The following is a 19,419-nucleotide window of genomic DNA, read 5'->3' on the forward strand; positions in this document are numbered from 1 at the left end:
TCCTGTTTTGCGTGTGATGAAATGTTTCCCATCATTGGATACATCTGTCGCCAGCATTATTAGTTCCTCAATAGAAATTTGAGACTGTGTGTTAAATTTAGATATTAGAATGTAAACAGTATCTCACTTCCTTAGAAGGTAAATGGATCAGTCTGTCAGCTCTACTTGGTTTAGCCAGGTTTATTGACAGTTTGTTTATTGACTGCTTCACGTTGTCAGCTGTTGTGATGCTAGTTATCATATTGTGCCATAAAAAACACCCTTGTCATTTTCAAAACAACCCCTTTGTTTTATGTTTTTTTCCTTTCCTAAATGTCATCAATCTAAAAATAACAAACACTTTCTCCAACAGCCCAGCGGACAGCAGTCGCTTTGACTCATCAGGGAACCTCAGCCAGGTTAGTTCCCAACTGAGCTCGGAGCTTGAAGACCACCGGGATCCTGAGATAGGCCCGGCTGGTGCACGCCGCCCCACACTCCACAGCCAACAGTCTACCTGGGAAGAGGAGCCGCAGGAAGAAGAGCTGGACGAGGTTGAGAAGGAAGTGGATGCTTGGCCAGACTCAGGTTCCAACAAAGATGCAAAAGAGTCTTCTTCCTTCTTGCCAAAACCATTCCTGGACAACCATGACAATAGAAGTTCAGTATGGTATGTACATGGTTTATTCACACTGATTTCCAACTCCTCTTTTCTGTTTTTGTTTTTTTTATTTGAATATATGGATTAATACTGTGGTTTCTGTCCAGTTTGTTTGAAGATGGGCCTCCACCTTGCTCTCCTTCCAAGGTCCGCTGGCTGAAGGCATACAACAAAGTTCGGTTGCGTCTGCTCGAGGTAGGAGCTTTGTTTTGTTCCTCCCTGTGGTTATTCTTCCATCTCGCTCTGTCCTGTAAACACAAGTGACCATGAACCACCCACAGTCACACACACAGGATATGGCCTCGTATAATAACAATATTTCAGGTCCTGATATTTGAGCTTGGTGTTGGTGCAAGACATAATCAGATCAGGTGAGGTGAATGCAAACATGCACGCTCTATCGCTCTTCCCTTTTTACACTCCATCCTCTCTCTCCACCTTTGATGTGCCTTCTGGTTGGTTGAGTTTTTTTGCTTATGTCTTGTAAATTCACACATTCATCTAACGGCGTAAAAGTCTTTATATGGGACATAGCTCCCACACTGAATTCTTTCTTTCAGTTTCTTCATCCTGGTATTTTCAGGATTGGGAGCCTGGAATTGCTCCCTTAGATATTGAACAATTTTGCTGCGACTTAAATATTGTTTGTGCTGCTGTGAACCTATTTTACGAGTGGGAGAAAAGACGAGCACCAAAAGATGAAATGAAAAATACATCGATACACTTCTTGATGTGTGGCTGTTCCTTGGAGCTGTTAAGGTGGTACAATACTGCTTGTTATAAATGTATTCACAAATGGCAGGTAGGTAGTTTTGGCTGGAAGATTACATGACTCTGTGGCCCAGTCTACTGTCTGGATTCATTTACATTATGTTATGGTGCTATACACAACCATTTTCTCTGTGTCTCTCTTTGAGCCCTCTGAATATGCAAGGTTGCTTTTCCTGTCGTTGTTAGACCCCAAACTTAAAACCTCAGTGAAACCTTGCCGTCTTCAGACATGCACTGGACATGTACTGGATTTTAAATAAATCATTCAAAATAACAAACATTCCACAAATTGTGCAGAATACAACTGAAATGGCAGGAAAATAATAAAAAAAAAAAGATTTGAATTAAAGATTTCACTGGTTAACTTTGCATCATGGTGAGCTAAGTGTAAACATGAATACAATGACAATGTGTAATATGCTTTAAATCATCATATTTTGGACATAATTTGCAGATGTTTACACAGTTTTTTCAGATGCATATACACCAGCATATATGGATAGAAGATCCATTTCTTTCTTTGTTTTTTTTTTTTAATATGGGACTACCGTTTATTTTAATAACATAATATATGTAATTATATATAATTATTGTGTTTGTTTCTTTTGTTCCCCAGCTGCTAACCTTGCTTGAGGCTGTTTTAAACCAGAAGCTTGTGTTTGTGGTTCCCATTTGCTTTGTGTAACCAGATGACTTTTTAAGAAGCGTGCCAATGGGAATATGCCAGAGGATGACAATGAGTGCAAAGAGGGTGACATTGAAACATCTACATCGGTTGGAGTTTGTTATGTCTTGTTTGAACACACTGTTTACTTGAGTTGACCAACTGTATCTCTGGTAATGTGCTGTGGAGTTAACAGTGAGGACGAAGCTGAAACTTCCAGTTGCCCTTGTATGCATTAGAGTGTCATTAATATTAAATAGTTATAATAATTATTATTAATAATGATAAATGAATGGGGCTGCAGGTGAGAATGTGGATAGGCTGAAAGAGGACGGGTTAAAGAATGTATATTGAGGCTGTGACAGCTTTTTGACCACTACATTAACATCACTTTGAAATAATGTACATTTTATTTCAGTGCTTTTCGGTTAACTATTGGTTGCTATGGGCATATAATAATGATCCCTGATAGTGTTTTTCCTGATGAATGGAAATGGTCTCAACCTCAGCACGGGGATGGGAGTTGTCTCATCGATTCCGTAATCACAAGCTCATAATAGAGAGCGCCTTGTTAACAGCAAATTGTCTTTGATCTAATCGATGCGAATGCAAGACAACGCTGTCTTACTCCCACAAGTGGTTAGACCATGTTTAGGCGCAGTAGGGTGTTGATCTCTCCTAAGGTAGCGGTTGTGGGCTTCCTGGAAATTGAAAGTGTCACTTCTCATTTCATTTGACATAAAAATGAAGTTGCACTGAGCAGAAGATGAAGTGAATGTAATGAAAAACATTCTAATAAATTGTGAATCCTCAGCCACTTCTGCTTATGAGGGTTCATATAGGTAACAACTGACACCCATGACGCATAAGAGTTGCTCTTAACACCACACATGCAATGGGAGAGCAGGAAACCTCACACAGAATGGACCAACTGCAAATGCAGACGTGCCTCTGTGACCTTCTTGCTGAGAAGCTGCATGACTGCCAGTTATAAAAGCAGGCTAATATTTTTATGTCATTTGAATGGAGAAACTTGGATACTGCTTCATTGGTATCAGCATCATTTGCATCATCAGTGCAGACTTGAAATCAAGGAAGTTGTGCGGGTTTAATTTTCTATAAGAGTACTTTTCTATATGTTGCAGTATCTTGGCAACAATGTCATATTTCCATGGAGACACTACCTCGCAGTGTTTATGACCAGGAGGCTGTGGTTGTGTAGTGTTGTGTGGCTCGGTCTGATTTTCAGATTGTGCATATGTGTAGTTTGTAGTTCGTACTACACACTCCTGGCTTTGTTCTCATGTAATTAGACTTGCTTTTACAACCATGGAATTAAAGTGTGCAATGAAAAGTGATCCAAAAGTTCTGGAATGTGATTTTATGCGATGAACAACGTGAACAAAAATATGTAGCCAGAAGTTGCTTTCATTGACTGTAGGACACTTGAGACTGCTATGTAGCCGCTCAGAAATGACAAACCCGTCAAGTTGCACTTGGCGTTTTTTAAGGTGTTTTTAACCATGTTGTTGTGTTTGTAACCGATGTTGAAGATCCAGAGAATTGTGAGTGGACATCTGACTCACATATTCTGCTTCAGACTTGAGGTTTAATGTTCTGATGATCTGCAGATTTATCACACGAGTGGAAATCTGTCTTAACAGTCTGTCATTAATGTTGAAGTCATGAATGATTATGTGTCCAGCATCTGCAGTCGGTGACACTTCAGCTCCATGTCGGTGTCATTTGCAGCTGATGGAGAGGCAGGAGCTTCAGCTTTTTGATCTGAATGTAAAGTGGTTTGGCCAGCAGGAAGATAGTTGTTTCACTTCATTGATTGCTGAAAAGAGGTGCTGGGATTGAGTATTCTCTTGAAAGTGTTTCCTTTCAGTCCATCTCTGAGCACTTGGGAGTATTTATCTCTCAATAAGATCTGAAAGTGAGTCTTTGACTGACCTTTAAATGCCACGCTGCTATTGTTTGCTTTGTCAGGAGTGTTTAATATCCTTATATGTCACTCTTGTAAAGAAAATGTCCACCAATGGTGTGTCGGCTGAAAGTTGCACTGTCACTAGCTACTTTTACAGTCACATACAGATATTGAACTTACAATGGTGACTGTATTTTTAAGTGTTACAGCAAATCTGGCATCATGAAATATGACATACCACCTTACATCGGTAGATGGGTCCCAGTGGAATGACAGAGCTGTGGAGGAATATGATGGGTGGAGAAATCGTAAGAGAAGGCTATTGAATATTGATGGGTAGATGAGGTATCACGAAACAGTATTGCCGGGCTGATGACACAGGGTCCTAATTTTCAGAGGCCGCTAGATGGGGCTCTTGGTTTAGAAGTGATGTGAGGTTTCATTGCATGAGTTATTGAAGGCCAAACATTTTACAGCAGACAGTGCCAACTGGTGGCCTCTGAAAATGAGGACAACGTTTCATGAAACCTCATCAAACCTTCAGTACTGTGTCATGAAACCGAATCTACCCATCACTACTGCTGAGGCTTCACCAAATCCAAAATATTTGTGAATTTCTAAGACAGATGAAATGCTGAGGCTGCACTGTACCTGCTACCCCCCACTTGTGTTGTTAACAGTATACTTGTCCAGTGGATGCTGCACATGCCCTCATTTTTATTAGCTCTGCCTAGAAGTTATGTGAATGGCTGACTTCCTCTTGTCTCCAACTGACAAGGGGAAGCATTCATTGCAAGGCACATTTGTGGTTTGTTGTCCTGGTGAAACGGGAAAGACCAGCTGTTTTCAAGGGATAAATCACTGTAACATGAGAAAGTGTCTAGTAACACTGTGTCTCTGCCCACAATGCAATGCAAAATCACATGCCCTTTTGAGCCCCATGGTTTGTTGCATCTTCTTGCAACTGCATCCAACCTAGTATGTGCTTATTAAACATCAATATACTGGACTTAACATATTGAGACAATATTGCATGATCTCGTACTGCAATATTTAAGTGTGTTGATATTTTCTTAATCCCCAAGTGGCCAGTAGACTTTTGAAAACAACAAGTTTTTATGTTGGCCTGCAACCACTTGAGAATCAGTCAGCTTTACTTGACTAAATGAGTCCATGGTGGCACCATCTGATGTCAGTCCAATCCTGCGGCATGTCTGGCTTTGGCAATGCATTCTCCTGTGTTTCTATTCAATAACTTGTTTATATGCGAAGCCCCCACATTGAAAGAAGTCTACGTTGTTTGCTTTACCGTTATATAAATCACTGCGCAGCAGTGTGAGGAGAACAAAGACAGGCAGAGCAAGTAACATCAAAGAAATGCAGGCAGACAACTCAAGTTAAAGTGAAAATAGGAAAATTACAGCTTAGTGTGGAGCAGAGACACGGCTCATTACCAACATGGACACCCACGGACAAAAGGTGGACTCATCCAGGAGTTCTTTTTCAGGGATGTGGGGACGGATAATTTACTTGGATTATTGCGATCAAATTAATAATTAAGATCAACGATATATCTATATTTATTTTCATTCATGGACCATTACCTTACAGTATCTTTTGTGCGTTTTTTGGCACCATAATCTGGATTAAGCACGCTGATAGGCCAGATAATGATGCAACACGGAAATATGTGCCATTTCAGACAAACTTTCAGCTCCCTGATGCTTCAGACTTCAAAGACTGCTTTCGAGCACTTCAAGCACTTAAAGGTTTTTATTTTGTCTGTTTCATACCTTCACCTCCAAGTACACTTTCCAGACATGGAAGAAACGAGGCGGGATGCATTGAAAAACATCGACAAATACAATGGCTGTTATTTGTTGTAGCCTAAACCACAAAACTGGTTCTTCTTCTTAGAACCCCACTGAGTATTAGATGAATCCCACTCCCGACCCTGTTTTTAAATCACCTTTGATGGGAAAATATGCAGGATCAGTCCAAGCCTGCGAATAAGGGACAAGATGTGCTGCCAGGGTTGGTGGGCTAAACTCCTGTTGTATGATACATTCCTGTGACATTACTCTCTTTGTACACATTGCCATATGAGTCTGGCCTCCGGCCGGATTGGATCGAAGTACTCCATATCAGGACAGGTGTCTTCATGTTGTTATTGACCAGCCATGTTATGGAAATCATCTTGATGTCACATGAGTCAGGACTACTACAACTACTACCACTGATGCAGTACTACATTATTCTGTGTAATAATGACAGTACAATTACCATTAACAGTCCACAAAAAGGATAGCACTGTATCAAAATCAAAGAAAGAAGGTGGGATACTGGTTAAGAAGGGACATAACCAGCACACTAACAACAGTCAGACCTCAGAGGGAGGGTAGCTGCAAGTCAATGGCAGGAAGTCACCATGGGAGTAAGGCCTGGAGGAAGAATGTGTTGCTGTGTGCTTGTGCGTGCTGTACTTTGCAGGGGGTTTCATTTAAGCTTTCCGGGATTCCTGTATCAAAGTTTGACCATGTCCATACACGGAGCTGCTTGCAAGAGCTGTTCCTGACACACTGCGAGATACTCCAGCTTGTTTACAGACTTATTTCACTCATCACCTAATAATTGTCCTGAAAACATGGATTGTTGGATGCATCAGCAGGGTTACAATCAACTGGCAAATTAAATATTAATTACAAATAGGTCAACGTTCTCTCGGATACAATGGCTTGTGCATTTATCTTTGTATTTATTTGGCTGGGGTGTGGGGAAGCAGTGCACTAGTGTGTACGCTAATGTTCTCTGAGTAGATTTGGAGACCACTTCATTCAGTTAGGCCAGACTGCATCCACCACCTTGAATTGTTTCTCCTGAGTGCTTCTGCCCCCTGCTGGCGCCCCGCCCACATACAATAATCTGAGTTGTTTATTTACCGGCACATTTCTTCAAACAAGGAGGTAGGTGAACTCACTCACTGTGTGAGCTCGGATGATCAGTATGGCATGATGAGTGGTGGGAATTTATTTATATCACTTCTTAGCTGGTTTGGTGTGATGGAGTTTGTGACCAGCTGTGAAGATATGGCTACCCAGCCCTCCTGAGGTGATGGATGGTTGTTGCATCATTGTGACATTAACCTGACGATGTTATTATTGCTACATTTTCACGGGCATCAATGATGTGACGCCTGGGTAAACAGAAGGGTGAGCCCAGTGCGAGCGTGTCCCTTGAAGTAATAAGAAAAATGCTCACCGTAGCAGGCAGTCAAAACAAGTTTCAGGGCAAACCTTTATTTTCTTACCCAATTCTAACAAGAACATGAGTCATATTTATACCCAGAACTATATCGGGATGCAGGTAGGTCATGCTAAGACTGCTGACAACTGCCCCAATTTGTTCCTCTGTGGTTGTAGACACTGGGTCAACACGATCAAAGTGGTCGAATGTTGTACTGATGAAGAGATAACAAGAGTTGGTCCTTAGCTGCGTATTCGTTTGCTGTGTCAAAGGTCTCTGACGGATCTGAAACAATTTGGCCCTCAAAATCTTTCAAACTTAATAACATGACTAAACAATTTTATGATGGAAACTCTGATGTGCATTGTCTTATTTGCAAATACCACTCTTATCAATACAACCAAATTCATATATATATATATATATATATAATTTTCACTTCTCTGATATTGTCTGCGGGAGAATTCTACTCGAGGAGTTTCAAATTTGGGGGTTAAAAATCAAAGGACAGACCATAAGAATGATGCAAAACTGATTTATCTGTGAGATATTCTTCTCAAAAGAGAAGAGAGGTCATCCTTCAGAGTTTTCTTCCTGTTGCCAGTCATATTATTGGCTCTGTTTGGGGTTGAACGAGACAAGGTCTTTGATCGTACTTTCTCATGTCTCATAGTGGTTAGTAAAATGAGCCTTGTCTATGCAGATAATTGCCTACTGAGTAGATAACAACAGTGTAGCCAGAGGTCTTTGCTTTGATGCGCTATAAAGCTGATGGCTTTTTAATGAGGCAAAAGAAAGATCCCTGTTCAGTTATTTCAGAACATTTTGCTTCTTTATGTGTTGGAGGTGAGGGATGACAACAGGTCAATTTTTTTTATGGGCTGAAATTGGCCGGAACAGTGGGCTCGATAGGGTGCAATTTTGATTTTCAAGTAAGATTTCATTATAATAGGACTGTTTTGCTCGACTTGGCCATTGTTATATATGATGTTATATATGTCCAGTGTGCAGAGGTGGGTGACATGAAGAGACCAGCAAGTGATGCCAAACTGGGTCGTATTATATTGAGCCACGTTTTTTTGTGCGGAAGTTTCATTTTTATGACTCACATCATCAATATAATGCACTATTTTTGATGTGATTTTGAAGTGAGGGCTCCTCTCTTGAAAACAAGCAAAAAACATACATATATCTGTCGATCAGCGTGACAGTGAGCTGAAGCAAAGACCTTAAAACAGAGTTGCAGATGGCTGTCCTTTAAATGACCACTAACATTTGTAGTAGCATTGTAATAAGGGGCACAGTGGAGAGACAGAATGAGATAGACGGCTGAGTGCAGAGATGATGCAAAGATGGGTCCTCGTGCCATCCTCAGAGCTGAGCTGACAGGAGGCGGGCAGAAGAAAATAAAAATAAGTCTGCAAGGAATAAAGATCAATGAGAGAGTGTGAGAACCAGTGGATGAAAAGGAGAGAGAAAACTCAAGCTGAAATGAAAGACGGCGACGGAGCGAAAGGGAAAGTGAGAGAGAGGAGGAGGAGACTGTGTGTGTGTGCAGGAGGTGAAAAAGAAGCGACTCAGTGAGCGCTGTGATCAAGACAGAGTGACTGGAAACGCTGAGATTTGACAGACATGATGAGCAGCATCTGGTTAATTAACTGTTGACTTGCTGTTTCTTTGCTGGTTGGATTTTTTATATATATAATTCAAATCATTCCATAAAATGTTGAAACCAAATGGCACAAACATCTCTCCTCACGGATCTTGGAACACTTAAGTGTTATCACGCCGCGTCAGCTTCTTTCTGCAATGAGGTAGGTTCTTGCATTTTTTTCACCTAATGATATGTTGAAGTGCAACAACCATTGAACTCAGACTCTTGAGGAATGATTTTCTTTTTTTTGCCAACGATGAACCATTAGTTTGATTCTAAGTTGGAATGACAACCGTGATGGTGTGAGCAGTCACGTCACACCTCTCGCATCGGAAATTCTATTTTTAATTCAACAGTGCAAATCACCCTTTTCACTCTCAGTTATTTAAGAAAAATCTGAATGTGATCTTAGCTGTATTCATCTGAAAGACGAGCTCCAGAGTGGCGATTCATTTGTTTCGGTCTTGTCAAGTTTTACCGTTCTTTAAATCTGCCGAGAACAACTTCATTAGATTTTCTACCTGCTGGTCAAGACCTTCAGTGGGCTGAGAGATGACAGCGGAGGAGTGCTTTATGTAACATTAATGAGTCTGATCCAGAATTACTCCTGAACTTGATATTTTCTTTCATGTGCGAGGAGAGTGAAGTGTCATTAGTCCGCTCTGAATTCAAGTGGAAGCCGGAGTGGTCCTTCATCAATAATCCATCCTTTTTTTTGTATTCATATGTAAAACGTCTTCACTTCACAAGTGGTGATTATACTGCTGCTGAAACCATTTACATGACAAATTTGTTCACTTTTAAAACTAAAGACTCTGTGGGGTTTTTCTCACTGGAGCGTAGCCACTAATAATCAAAGGTGAAGTAAGAGTCGCAGGTTCCAACCCTCCTAAACATTCTTTCATTCATAGAAGGGAACTAATCTGTAAAATGTCTGAGCAACAGGAGGTCTTTGTCACTTGCCATGACCCATCTGAATTGTAACCTTTCCTAAATGTGGCAACCGTTTCGACAATACTTAAGAATTGAGGGATAATGGGTCGTGGGGGCAGCACCCCAACCAGTAAGACCAGCTCCAGCCTGTCTGAGAGAATGACGAAGAATGATGAAGAAATAATCTCTGGGGAGTCCTGGGTTGGTCCCGTGGCTTCCCCCTGCTGGACACTGCCCAGAACACTTAAACAGGGAGGCACCCCAGAGTGACCTGGTACTAGATCACCTCAAACTGGCTGCTGTAGGAGCAGCCACTCTATGTTGAGTATCTCGCAGATGGTTGAGCTTCTCTAGCCAAAAAAAAGAACTCATTTTGGCTAAGATCTAGTTCTTTCTGTGCCTTCGGTCCATGGTCACAAGTGAGAGGAGGAACGCACTGTAGAGCGACTGAAAATTATGATCCCCTAGTGTCCCACCAAAGAACAAAGCCTTTTTCCCCATGTAGGTAGGGACCATGTCTACTGCTGTGGCCATGTGTTTGTAGACTGTTAGCGCTGTGGTGCTGCTCCTCGTCCTGCTGTTAAATCCAGACACAACCTTTGCAACAGCTTCTTGCCCAATAGGGTTATTGGGTACCTCTGCTTAGGCTGGTACACATGACCGTGGCTCATTCTATAACTTTACTGAGGTAGGTACAAATGCAAATTATATCAGTATTTCCTTCACGCCTGAGGTTTCATCTCGAATTGGCAGTGAATGCAAGCCCCATCATTATTTGGCATCTCTAAAATGGCTGGGAGAAAGCTAAATCGATTAGCCTCATGAGACCATGCATTGTCATTCGCATCGGGTTACCAGTGGCAGGCGGCCAACTACCGCTCATGGAGCAGACGCTCGCTCAAGTAAACAAGCAGGAAGGAATCAAGGAGAGAGCTGGCCGGGCTGATTCGATTTGACCAGGAAAGTGATTACACCTTCCGCCTTCCTCTCCTCCCAAACGACTCCCACTTTTACACGTAAACGCACCCCCTCATGTTCGCTGTTGAACAACGGGGACACCTCGTGGGGGCGTTCCGCTTGGCTGCTTCCACAGTTTTACCTAAGAGCCCATCAGAGTCGTCGAGTACAAACACTTTACTGCGTTCTGCAATCTGTTTAAGCAGCTTTTCCCCTGACTGCCAGCAAAATTCCAAGGGGAATTGATGGCGTGTGTGGATGGCCACTTATGTCCATGATAGAATGACTGTGTGTGTTTGTGAAATGAATGATGGGATTGGATGGCAGTGGAGTAGCGATGATAAATCAATTAGAGTGTGCTGGAGAATTAGCCTAATGAAGGTGATGGCAGGGCCACTGAGATATGATTCTATCTGGGCTAGGCCTGTGTGTCTTCGCTCTGCATCACAGTTTATGTCCCCTCAAATCCTGTGCCAGGACAAAAAAACAAGTAGCCAACCGGATTTAACCTGGCAGACAGTACAAGCATTCTATCGACAAAGGGTCCCCACTGCCTGAGGTCAGCTGACTACCTGAATGCACTGAATGACCAGGTCATTCCATCAATAGATTTTTCTCTTCCGTGATGACATGGGGTTATTCCGAGATGTGCCACCGGCGAGTGCAGACTTAAACCCCATGGAGAAGCATTGCGATGCACCGTACAATGCTTTGCGTAATGGTCGTATAGTATTGTAAAGCTAAAAATTGTTCTTGTGACTTTACAAGAACGTGTGCTATTAGTTAGAGGTAAATGCAGTCCAACAAAATATTAGAAAGTGACCTTTGCGGCAACTTTTTTTTGGGCAAGGCAGTGAATATCTGTGTTCACTTCAATTTGAAAGAACCAAGCTGTGTGTCATCAGAACTGTTTGCTTCCAATCCTTGTTTGGATCTAACAACCACTACCTTGATATTCAACGTCAACATTGCCTTCCGTTATTGAGTGTTCTAGTTAAATCTATTTTAACCAGTGATGTTTCAACACCCCAGACAGCACTCCCTTGAAGGGTATAAACTACTGCAGGATTGCAGTATTCCTGTTTGAGTGTCAACAATAAAAACATTTAACTTCCTGGTAGGTCCAATGTCATGAGAATCATTTTCCGTCACCATTTTCTTAAATCTAATAGTTCTCCAAACTAAAAGCTGTTCTGCTGCTATCATCCCTGCTGCTCTTCCCGAACAGTTAGCATCACGCTTCTCTTCTTGGATCTGGGCCCTTTTCTTTGGCTTTCTCAGCCAGCTGCCCACCATTCTTCGAGCTGTCACTGTTTCCTGCTGAATTCAGTCTGTTTGTTTCACAGTCATTGTGTTTTCTGACGAGGCGATCTTCAACGCAAATGAGTAGGTTTCTTATTTTGTTTACGTTTGTGATCCTCAGATGTATTTTATATGAAAAAAAAAAAATCATCTCCCGCTCCGTATGACAGCCATTCATTAGTTCTGGATGGATGGCAGGTGTTTGTATTAGTTGTACATTTCCAGACGACTGTATGAGCTGTTTAATAGAATTTGACAATCTGCTAGTGTTGAACTAGCACAACTAATAAGTCTTGTCTGTCACTGCCCCAAACATGCATGTTTCTATTGTGTTTTTGTGTCTCTGCTTCACATACTTCAAAAGCCTTTCTCATACAAGCCCACGTTACTCCTTTATGCTGCCCTCGACACTTGATGCACAGCTGTCCAGGAGAGCCCCTGCTGTGCTCACCTTGCTGACATCACAATTTTCTACATGTTAGCCTGGTACAGCAAGTTTCACCCACCTTTATGAGTCAGTTTAAGTATCCACAATTCGTGCACATCTGTGATGCCCTAAGTTGGCTGGCCATACTCCTCATGTGGTCATGGGGGCTGCGGGAACCCTTAGCCTTCTTCTTGGATCATGTGGAGCTGCATTTGTAGTTCTTGTTGTTGGTTGATCATTCGGAATGTCTTTACCAGATACAGATTTGTGTGAATTTCGTGCTGAAACAAGGTGGACGCTCCAGATCCAGATCCAGATATATGAATCAGCATTTCCTTTGTGAACCGTAATCCACGTGGAAGTTGGCGTACCCAACACCTCCCTTTTCACACCCAGTTTAAATGCATAAATTTAAATTTAAATTTAAATTTAAATGAGCCCTGCACCAGAGACTCACTGTCTTTTATGATCTGAAAATCCAAATAGAATGAGGAAGATTGGGGAAAAAAAATGGAGCACAATTCCTTGAATGACTTGGGCCTTTTATCACCTGTTGTGTCTGAACACCTGGGTCTTTTATTGTGTTAAACCCACGAAATCTTTAAATTTACGGAGCTTTACGGAAAATTTGTCACTTACATGATTCTCACGCTGTTGTTGCAAATTAGTTAGTTAGCTAGAGTTTGAAAACCTTGAGGTTGAGGAGACCAGGGAGGTTGTCGCTATGTAGTCGGAGCATAACAGAAGGCAAGTCAAGGCATTTGACTGACATAGATTCTGACAAGGAATGTTCTCTGAAGAAGATGTTCAGTCATCTTTTCACGGTGACAGTCTACAAGTAGCACATAATGTGAATATTTGCTTGACAGAAAGATCCTAAGATGATGTTAAACCAGAAAAGAAGAGCAAGTCACTGACTTGTTCTGCTGAATAGTAATGAGCCTGTGTAGACAGGATAGAGTTTGCTCAGTGTGTGCCCTGAATGTGCTGAAATGCAAATAAATAAATGAGTTAAATATATCTCGTTTGCATGTTACAGTTGTTGGAAGTTCCATGATAATGGACACGTGTGAGTATAAATTTTGCTAAAGTAAAAAGCTAATTCTTATCAGCTTCAATTGCCACAGAGCGAATACAACTGAAAGTCTGATTTGCTCCAAACTCAGCTGTTTTTTTTAATTCTTTCTATTTTACAGCTGTTGGAAACATTTCATACATTTTATCCACTTGACTATACTGCAGCTGTGAGGCGCAGTCTACCCACAACAATGTGTTACTCTCTTTCCATATGAAATCATATGAATTTAGTAAAATCTAAAGTTTGTGTTTTACAATTTGGATATTATTGCATTCACCATGGTAAACAAGGATTCTAGCTTTAGGTTTCGATCTCTTGTCCCGTCTGGTCCAGTAATGTATGATGACATAATGAGAAATATCACAAACTGATTTAAAAAAAAAAAATACATCACCGTCTTGCTTTTAGTTTTCTTGATTTTTCTTCATACAATGTTTTGTGAAAAGGGATTTGAATGCAACAAAGACCCATAATGCAACTCGTATGGTCAGGCTTCCTCACGAGATTGAGGACTGTAGCCTCCGAGACACACACAAATATTTGAAAGATCTGGCAAAATCACAAATAACAAGTAGCATTATAATTACAATGGCCTTAACTGACTCAAGGGCTTCAAATCTCATTTTCTGCAATTACTGTATGCTTCTCTGTACAAACTAAAAATGTATATTTGCCCTCTTAATAAGTTATTATAGTCCGTGCATTAAATACCTAAAAGTTGAAAACATGCATAGCTTTGCTCTGCTGTTTACTTGACAGATCTGTGGTGTTTTTCTGTAACAAAAAAAGACAAATTTACATTGAGTTCAGTGTTCTAGAAAAGCAGGAATTTCCTGCTGTTTTTAAGTTGACAAGTTTCCCCTGTTGGCCGTGATGAGACATATGGGTCAGTGGTGGTCCGTCAAACATTCAAACAATAAAGCTTAATCATACTTCCCGTTGCATCGCTTAAAACAACAACAACATTTATTTTTTAGTTTCCAACACAGATTGTGGGCTATGATGATTAATGCTTTGCGCTACCACAAATAGAGCCATCACATTTGTAAAGGGCTGTCAGTTCAGACTCTGTTAAAACCCATGCTTTTGCCTGAAGTTTCCTCCCATCCTCCCGCTGCCATCTAATCAATGGAGCTGAGCCACAATGATGGCTTCTGAACTTGCCATCAGCCAGCTGCTCTTCAGCAAGCTCACAGTGAAAAGACAAAAGTCAAAACAGTTTCATTCGGTGTCAATTTCTTCCACTGGAATTAAATTAAATTTGCATCGTATGTTAGTGCATACAGCAGTGTGTTTGTAATGTTGATAAGAAAAGTGCAACAACAAGCTGACACAAAATTGCCCTGAGAACCTTGGCCAAAATAATATCAAAACACTGAACATGACCATTGTCTTCAGTGGCCAAGGCTCATAAATCCGATTGTCATGGCAAAAGACCTTGTTTTTCTTTCTCGCAGAAGAGGGCCCTTTCTCTCCACTCACTTTTTTCCCAAAAGTTTGAAATGTAGGCGTGTGTGCGTTACTTTGGGTCAAAGACCTTGGTGTAGAAATCCAGCTGCGCATACTGAAAAGACATCAGTTCTGCCCTCGCTAATGCAGTTTTGACATTTAAGACTTCACGCCATGGTTGGTCAAAGCTAATCAATAAAATCAGTCAATGAACAGGGTCGGGATTGTTGTCGGATGGTTAGCGCTGAGGCCAGTGCTCTGATGCACACTGTGTTCCGTTTGGCAGAATTCACTCGTCACCATCACCGTTTTCTCGCCTCTCATGGACTCTCATAAATATCTCCTTCTTTGCTTGAAAAGGCAGTTCATTCCTCAAGTGTCTAGTTTTTTGCTGTTGCTTCAGTCTGTTTTGATGTTTTACAATGTTCACTGCTTCCCTTTCTTGTCTCTGTTTTCCTATTTAGTCATGAATCAATTGTCCTGATTATATTGGAATTTCCTGAGCTGTGATCATGGTCCCAGGAGGATTTGTATTTTAACGCTCTCGGACCATGTGGAGAAGCAGATGAGGACAGTTTCTGTTCTAGAATATGTTCTCAAGAAATCGCTTTCATGGACAACATGGTGCCAGTGTTTCCCCTAAAGGAGGGACAAAGACCAAAAAAAGAGCTCCAAATCCAAGGGTTGCACTGGTTATTCGTGGGAAAATACATCGGCTCTTGCAGGGATCTGCAGACCATCATGTGCCCGATTCACATCTTTACTATCCAGGTGTTGAGGAGGAACATGATCATACAAGACTCGAGCGTAGAAAAGAGCAAAGCGACAGCTATGGAACTGATGATCATAGAACTGAAGCATTCTCACCAAAACTATCCAATGGTAAAAGTCATGGGTTGCCTCCAGGACCACCATGTATTGGAGAGGTCGAGCTTAACAGGGAGGGGTGTATAAAAATACCCTGCACCTTGAAACACAAAAGTGGCAGATCCTCTGGGATTGTGAAAAGAATCTCCTTTGAGAGTGGAATTCCTGAATCCCCTGAACAAAGACGAAGAACGCCCTCCTACAATCCAGTAGCATCAGACATGAATGGTACAAAATTCATTCGGGGAATGGGAAGGGCGTTTGCTTCGCCTCGTGTCCGGCAAAGAAGACCTTATTCGACTGGGGACTGCATAGATTTGAACTTTAAGACAACCCTGCCAAATATCTTGCTGGAAGAGGACGAGGATGGGAAAGAAGAAGAGTCAAGCGCCATCATTGACCATATACTCAAGGAGCTAAGAGGAATCAACAAAATCCAGGAGGAAATATCGGACCTCAGGGATTACCTTACATCAGTCAGAGGGTCTGTTGAGGAAGTGTCGTCATGTGTAGACGCCGTGCTGCTCGAGATAGAAGGGATTCGTTCTAATAGTAAAGCAGCCTCAGATTCAAACATAGGTACGTGGTCAAGTGGAGAGGACAAAGATGAACAATATGAGCGGAGGAGGCCTGCCAGTGCATATGGAAGTTTAGGCTGCGCAATGCCCCTATCCGATTCTTCTCTGTTGCCTGAAGCCTGTAGTGACGGACACACTTTTCAGAGGGGTTTACCGTCACAGAGACCTGAGCAGTCCACAGTCAGTCCAATTCCAGAAGTACTTGATCAACATGATCTTGATGACCAAGATGATACCTCAGACCACAGCTCAGATATACCAGTAAGTGCTCTTACTAGAAAGCCTAGCTTTGGCTACCTTGAGAGGCAGGATGGCCACGACTGTCCTAGCACAAGCTCATTGTCCTCCTGTCACAGTTCCAAGTCTGAGTCAGATTCAGAGCGACCATCATCCAGTCATGGCAAAAAAACCCAAAGACCCAGTGATGATAAGTGGACCAGCTGTGATCAACCGCAACGTAGCAGTGGAGGAATCTCATGGAAAAAGGAGTATGGATATGCAGATGAGACTGTGCTTTGCTGTGAAGGGACAGGTAGTTGGGACCAGTACAGAGATAGTGAAGAATATGAGCGACCAGAGCATTGCTCCTCTGCCAGCTCAGCACATCGCTCTGTGCGCTCGAGGCAACGTTACAACTCACCGGCAAGCAGTTTAAGGAAGGAGCAATGGAAATCACCAAGATGCAGGCCTCACACCCATCCGAGTATCAGCACACCTGCAGATAGAAGTTATGACGGTTCGACCCTTCGGTGTGAATATTCCACTGATTACTCATATCCCAAGAGTTCGGGTTACCATTCAATGGACAGACAAGATGTAGGATCCAAGAGATTTTCTTATGAGCAACAAAATGTTCCAGACTACCGGGACCACCCAGTCGATCCATATCAGGGAGCATTTGAGCCACAGGAGGAGTCTTCGGCCGTGATTTGGACTGAGGCGTCCCCCTGTGTTGCTGATGAGGCATACAGCCTTCAGACCAACGAGTATAACCAAAGCGTAGACAGCCAGCTCCCAGCTAGTGATGATTTACAAGCTGGTTTTAATGTCAAAAGCATAAGTCGTGCTGTATTTGACTTTAGCTCTGCTTTACGCGGGGCTTTGCGCAAGCTTGAAGTGCCGGCATCTCAAAATCCAGAGGAACAAACCGACTATGATATTTCAATGCCTTCTGATTCGCATACAGACGTTGGTTTGGACTGTGAGGCCCAGTTTTTAAAAGCAGCATCCCTCAGTGAAGTTTGTCTTAGCAAAACCAGTACCCTTGACAGGACTTTACCAGATGAAGAAGCTCCACTAACATCGGAGCCTGCAGACTCAAAGCAAATTCCGATGAGCGCAGATGATACTCAGCTATGCCCACAGGACATTTCAATAAGTTGTGGCACCAGGTCTGTTGCGCCTCCGCCTGATCCCCTCACTGCGCAGCCTGTGGATGTTTGTGAAGACTGGCTTTCAGAACAAAACAACAAAACTCTGTTATCTCAGTGCACCACCACAGAATCGTTGTCGCTTATAGTTGACGGACCTATGGAATCACAGGCGCTTCAAGATGGTCAGGCACCTGGTGAACCTGCCGTGGATCTTGCTGTTGCTCCAGAGAGTAAAGGTGAAGTGGAAGCTTCTGAATCAGATTTTAGCCAGCTGGACGAGCGCAAGCTTAAGTGCCTGAGGAGCTTCCAGCAGATCTTACGGGAAAAGCGAGAATCACGGCGCAATCTCAGCAGTGTCACTATGTACACCTTCTCCCAGGATGAGACTGAACCAGGTATAAAATCCTACTGAATCTGTTAAACCCTATCCCTAAATTGATGCCATTTTAATTTGAGCCGTGGTTTACCCACACCTTTTTGTTCCCTAATAAAAACTGACTTTCATTATCTCGATTTACTGATAAGATTTTACAGTATGTGACCATTACCTCTCAATTGTAGACACCTTGCCGCGAGAGAGTCGCTGCCACATTTTCCTCATCATAAATGTTTCAATAACCCTTGTTATTAATTGTGGCTTGTGCAGTGGTACATTTGAAAAATGTCTCAACTGCTTTACGACATGCTTCTTATGGCGACACTGATTAACGGCTAACTGCTTGCATTTTCTCACTGAAACAGAACCTTTGTATTTATTGTACCTCCTTTGCTGACGCTATAATTTTCAAGTCCCTTGTGGCTAATGTATCACCTGCCACTCACGAGTCGCTTACTCCCTTCCAAGGCGCCCGCGTTGGCCATTTGCTGAATTAGAAAACATGAATTATCTCCTTGGAATGTGAGCCTGACAATAAAGAGAGAGGGGACAGGAAGTATTAAGAGTCATTTTCTTGATAAATTATACATGTTAATGAAACATTTATGACCTCCATTTCAATCTGTCTCAAACTCAAAGGTGTGGCTATTTTCTGTGTTCCTCTTGCATTTGTTCCACAAACTTAAATCTGCAGCAGTGTCTTTATTTCACATGATGAGTGTCACAAGAAAGTAGTTGTTTTATCCCCTTTTGTCTTTTGCTGTTTTACAGATGGAAGTCAAGAAGGAGATCAGGTTTCCAGTTTTTGCTGCTTTTAATATGACACCATTTTCTTTTCTGCTTGTCTGTTCAATGACGTGGTACATCAACCATTTTGCTGCCTAATTCCTTGTTCATTCGGGTCTGAGGTATTAGTTTTATAACCAGCAAAGCTCCATTAAGAACTCAATACCTTTTTCAGTGATTTATGACAAAGTCTGCTCGGTATAAACCCACTTGGCATGACAAGCTAAAACTCAACCAACTCATCTTCGCTCTTTCACCTACTTTCACTTCTTTGGTCACTTTCTTTTCTTTCTTCTATGAGTGTGTATGTGTTGCGTGAGTGTGTGTGTGCACAACCGCGTAATGAAACGTATATATCCTGTCCCTTTCATAATGCCAATTATGTGACCTT

The 19,419-nt window shown here is 42.0% G+C and overlaps 2 protein-coding genes across 2 annotated transcripts in view; both read left to right on the top strand.

Moving 5' to 3' along the window:
- LOC128763129 (protein unc-13 homolog B-like) overlaps nt 1-19,419 on the top strand; it is a 108,765-nt gene that overhangs the window by 45,466 nt on the left and 43,880 nt on the right. Inside the window, exons 10-11 of the mRNA XM_053871945.1 lie at nt 353-649; nt 748-835. Of these exons, the coding sequence (XP_053727920.1) occupies nt 353-649; nt 748-835 (385 nt within the window). The remainder of the gene's footprint in view (nt 1-352; nt 650-747; nt 836-19,419) is intronic.
- LOC128763131 (uncharacterized) lies at nt 8,405-18,486 on the top strand. Its single transcript, XM_053871954.1, has 2 exons — nt 8,405-9,062; nt 15,513-18,486. Exon 2 carries the CDS (start codon nt 15,639-15,641, stop codon nt 18,276-18,278), a length of 2,640 nt encoding a protein of 879 aa, XP_053727929.1. The 5' UTR covers nt 8,405-9,062; nt 15,513-15,638; the 3' UTR covers nt 18,279-18,486.

The sequence above is a fragment of the Synchiropus splendidus genome, chromosome 7 (genome assembly GCF_027744825.2).
Source record: "Synchiropus splendidus isolate RoL2022-P1 chromosome 7, RoL_Sspl_1.0, whole genome shotgun sequence".
NCBI classification, from domain to species: domain Eukaryota; kingdom Metazoa; phylum Chordata; class Actinopteri; order Syngnathiformes; family Callionymidae; genus Synchiropus; species Synchiropus splendidus.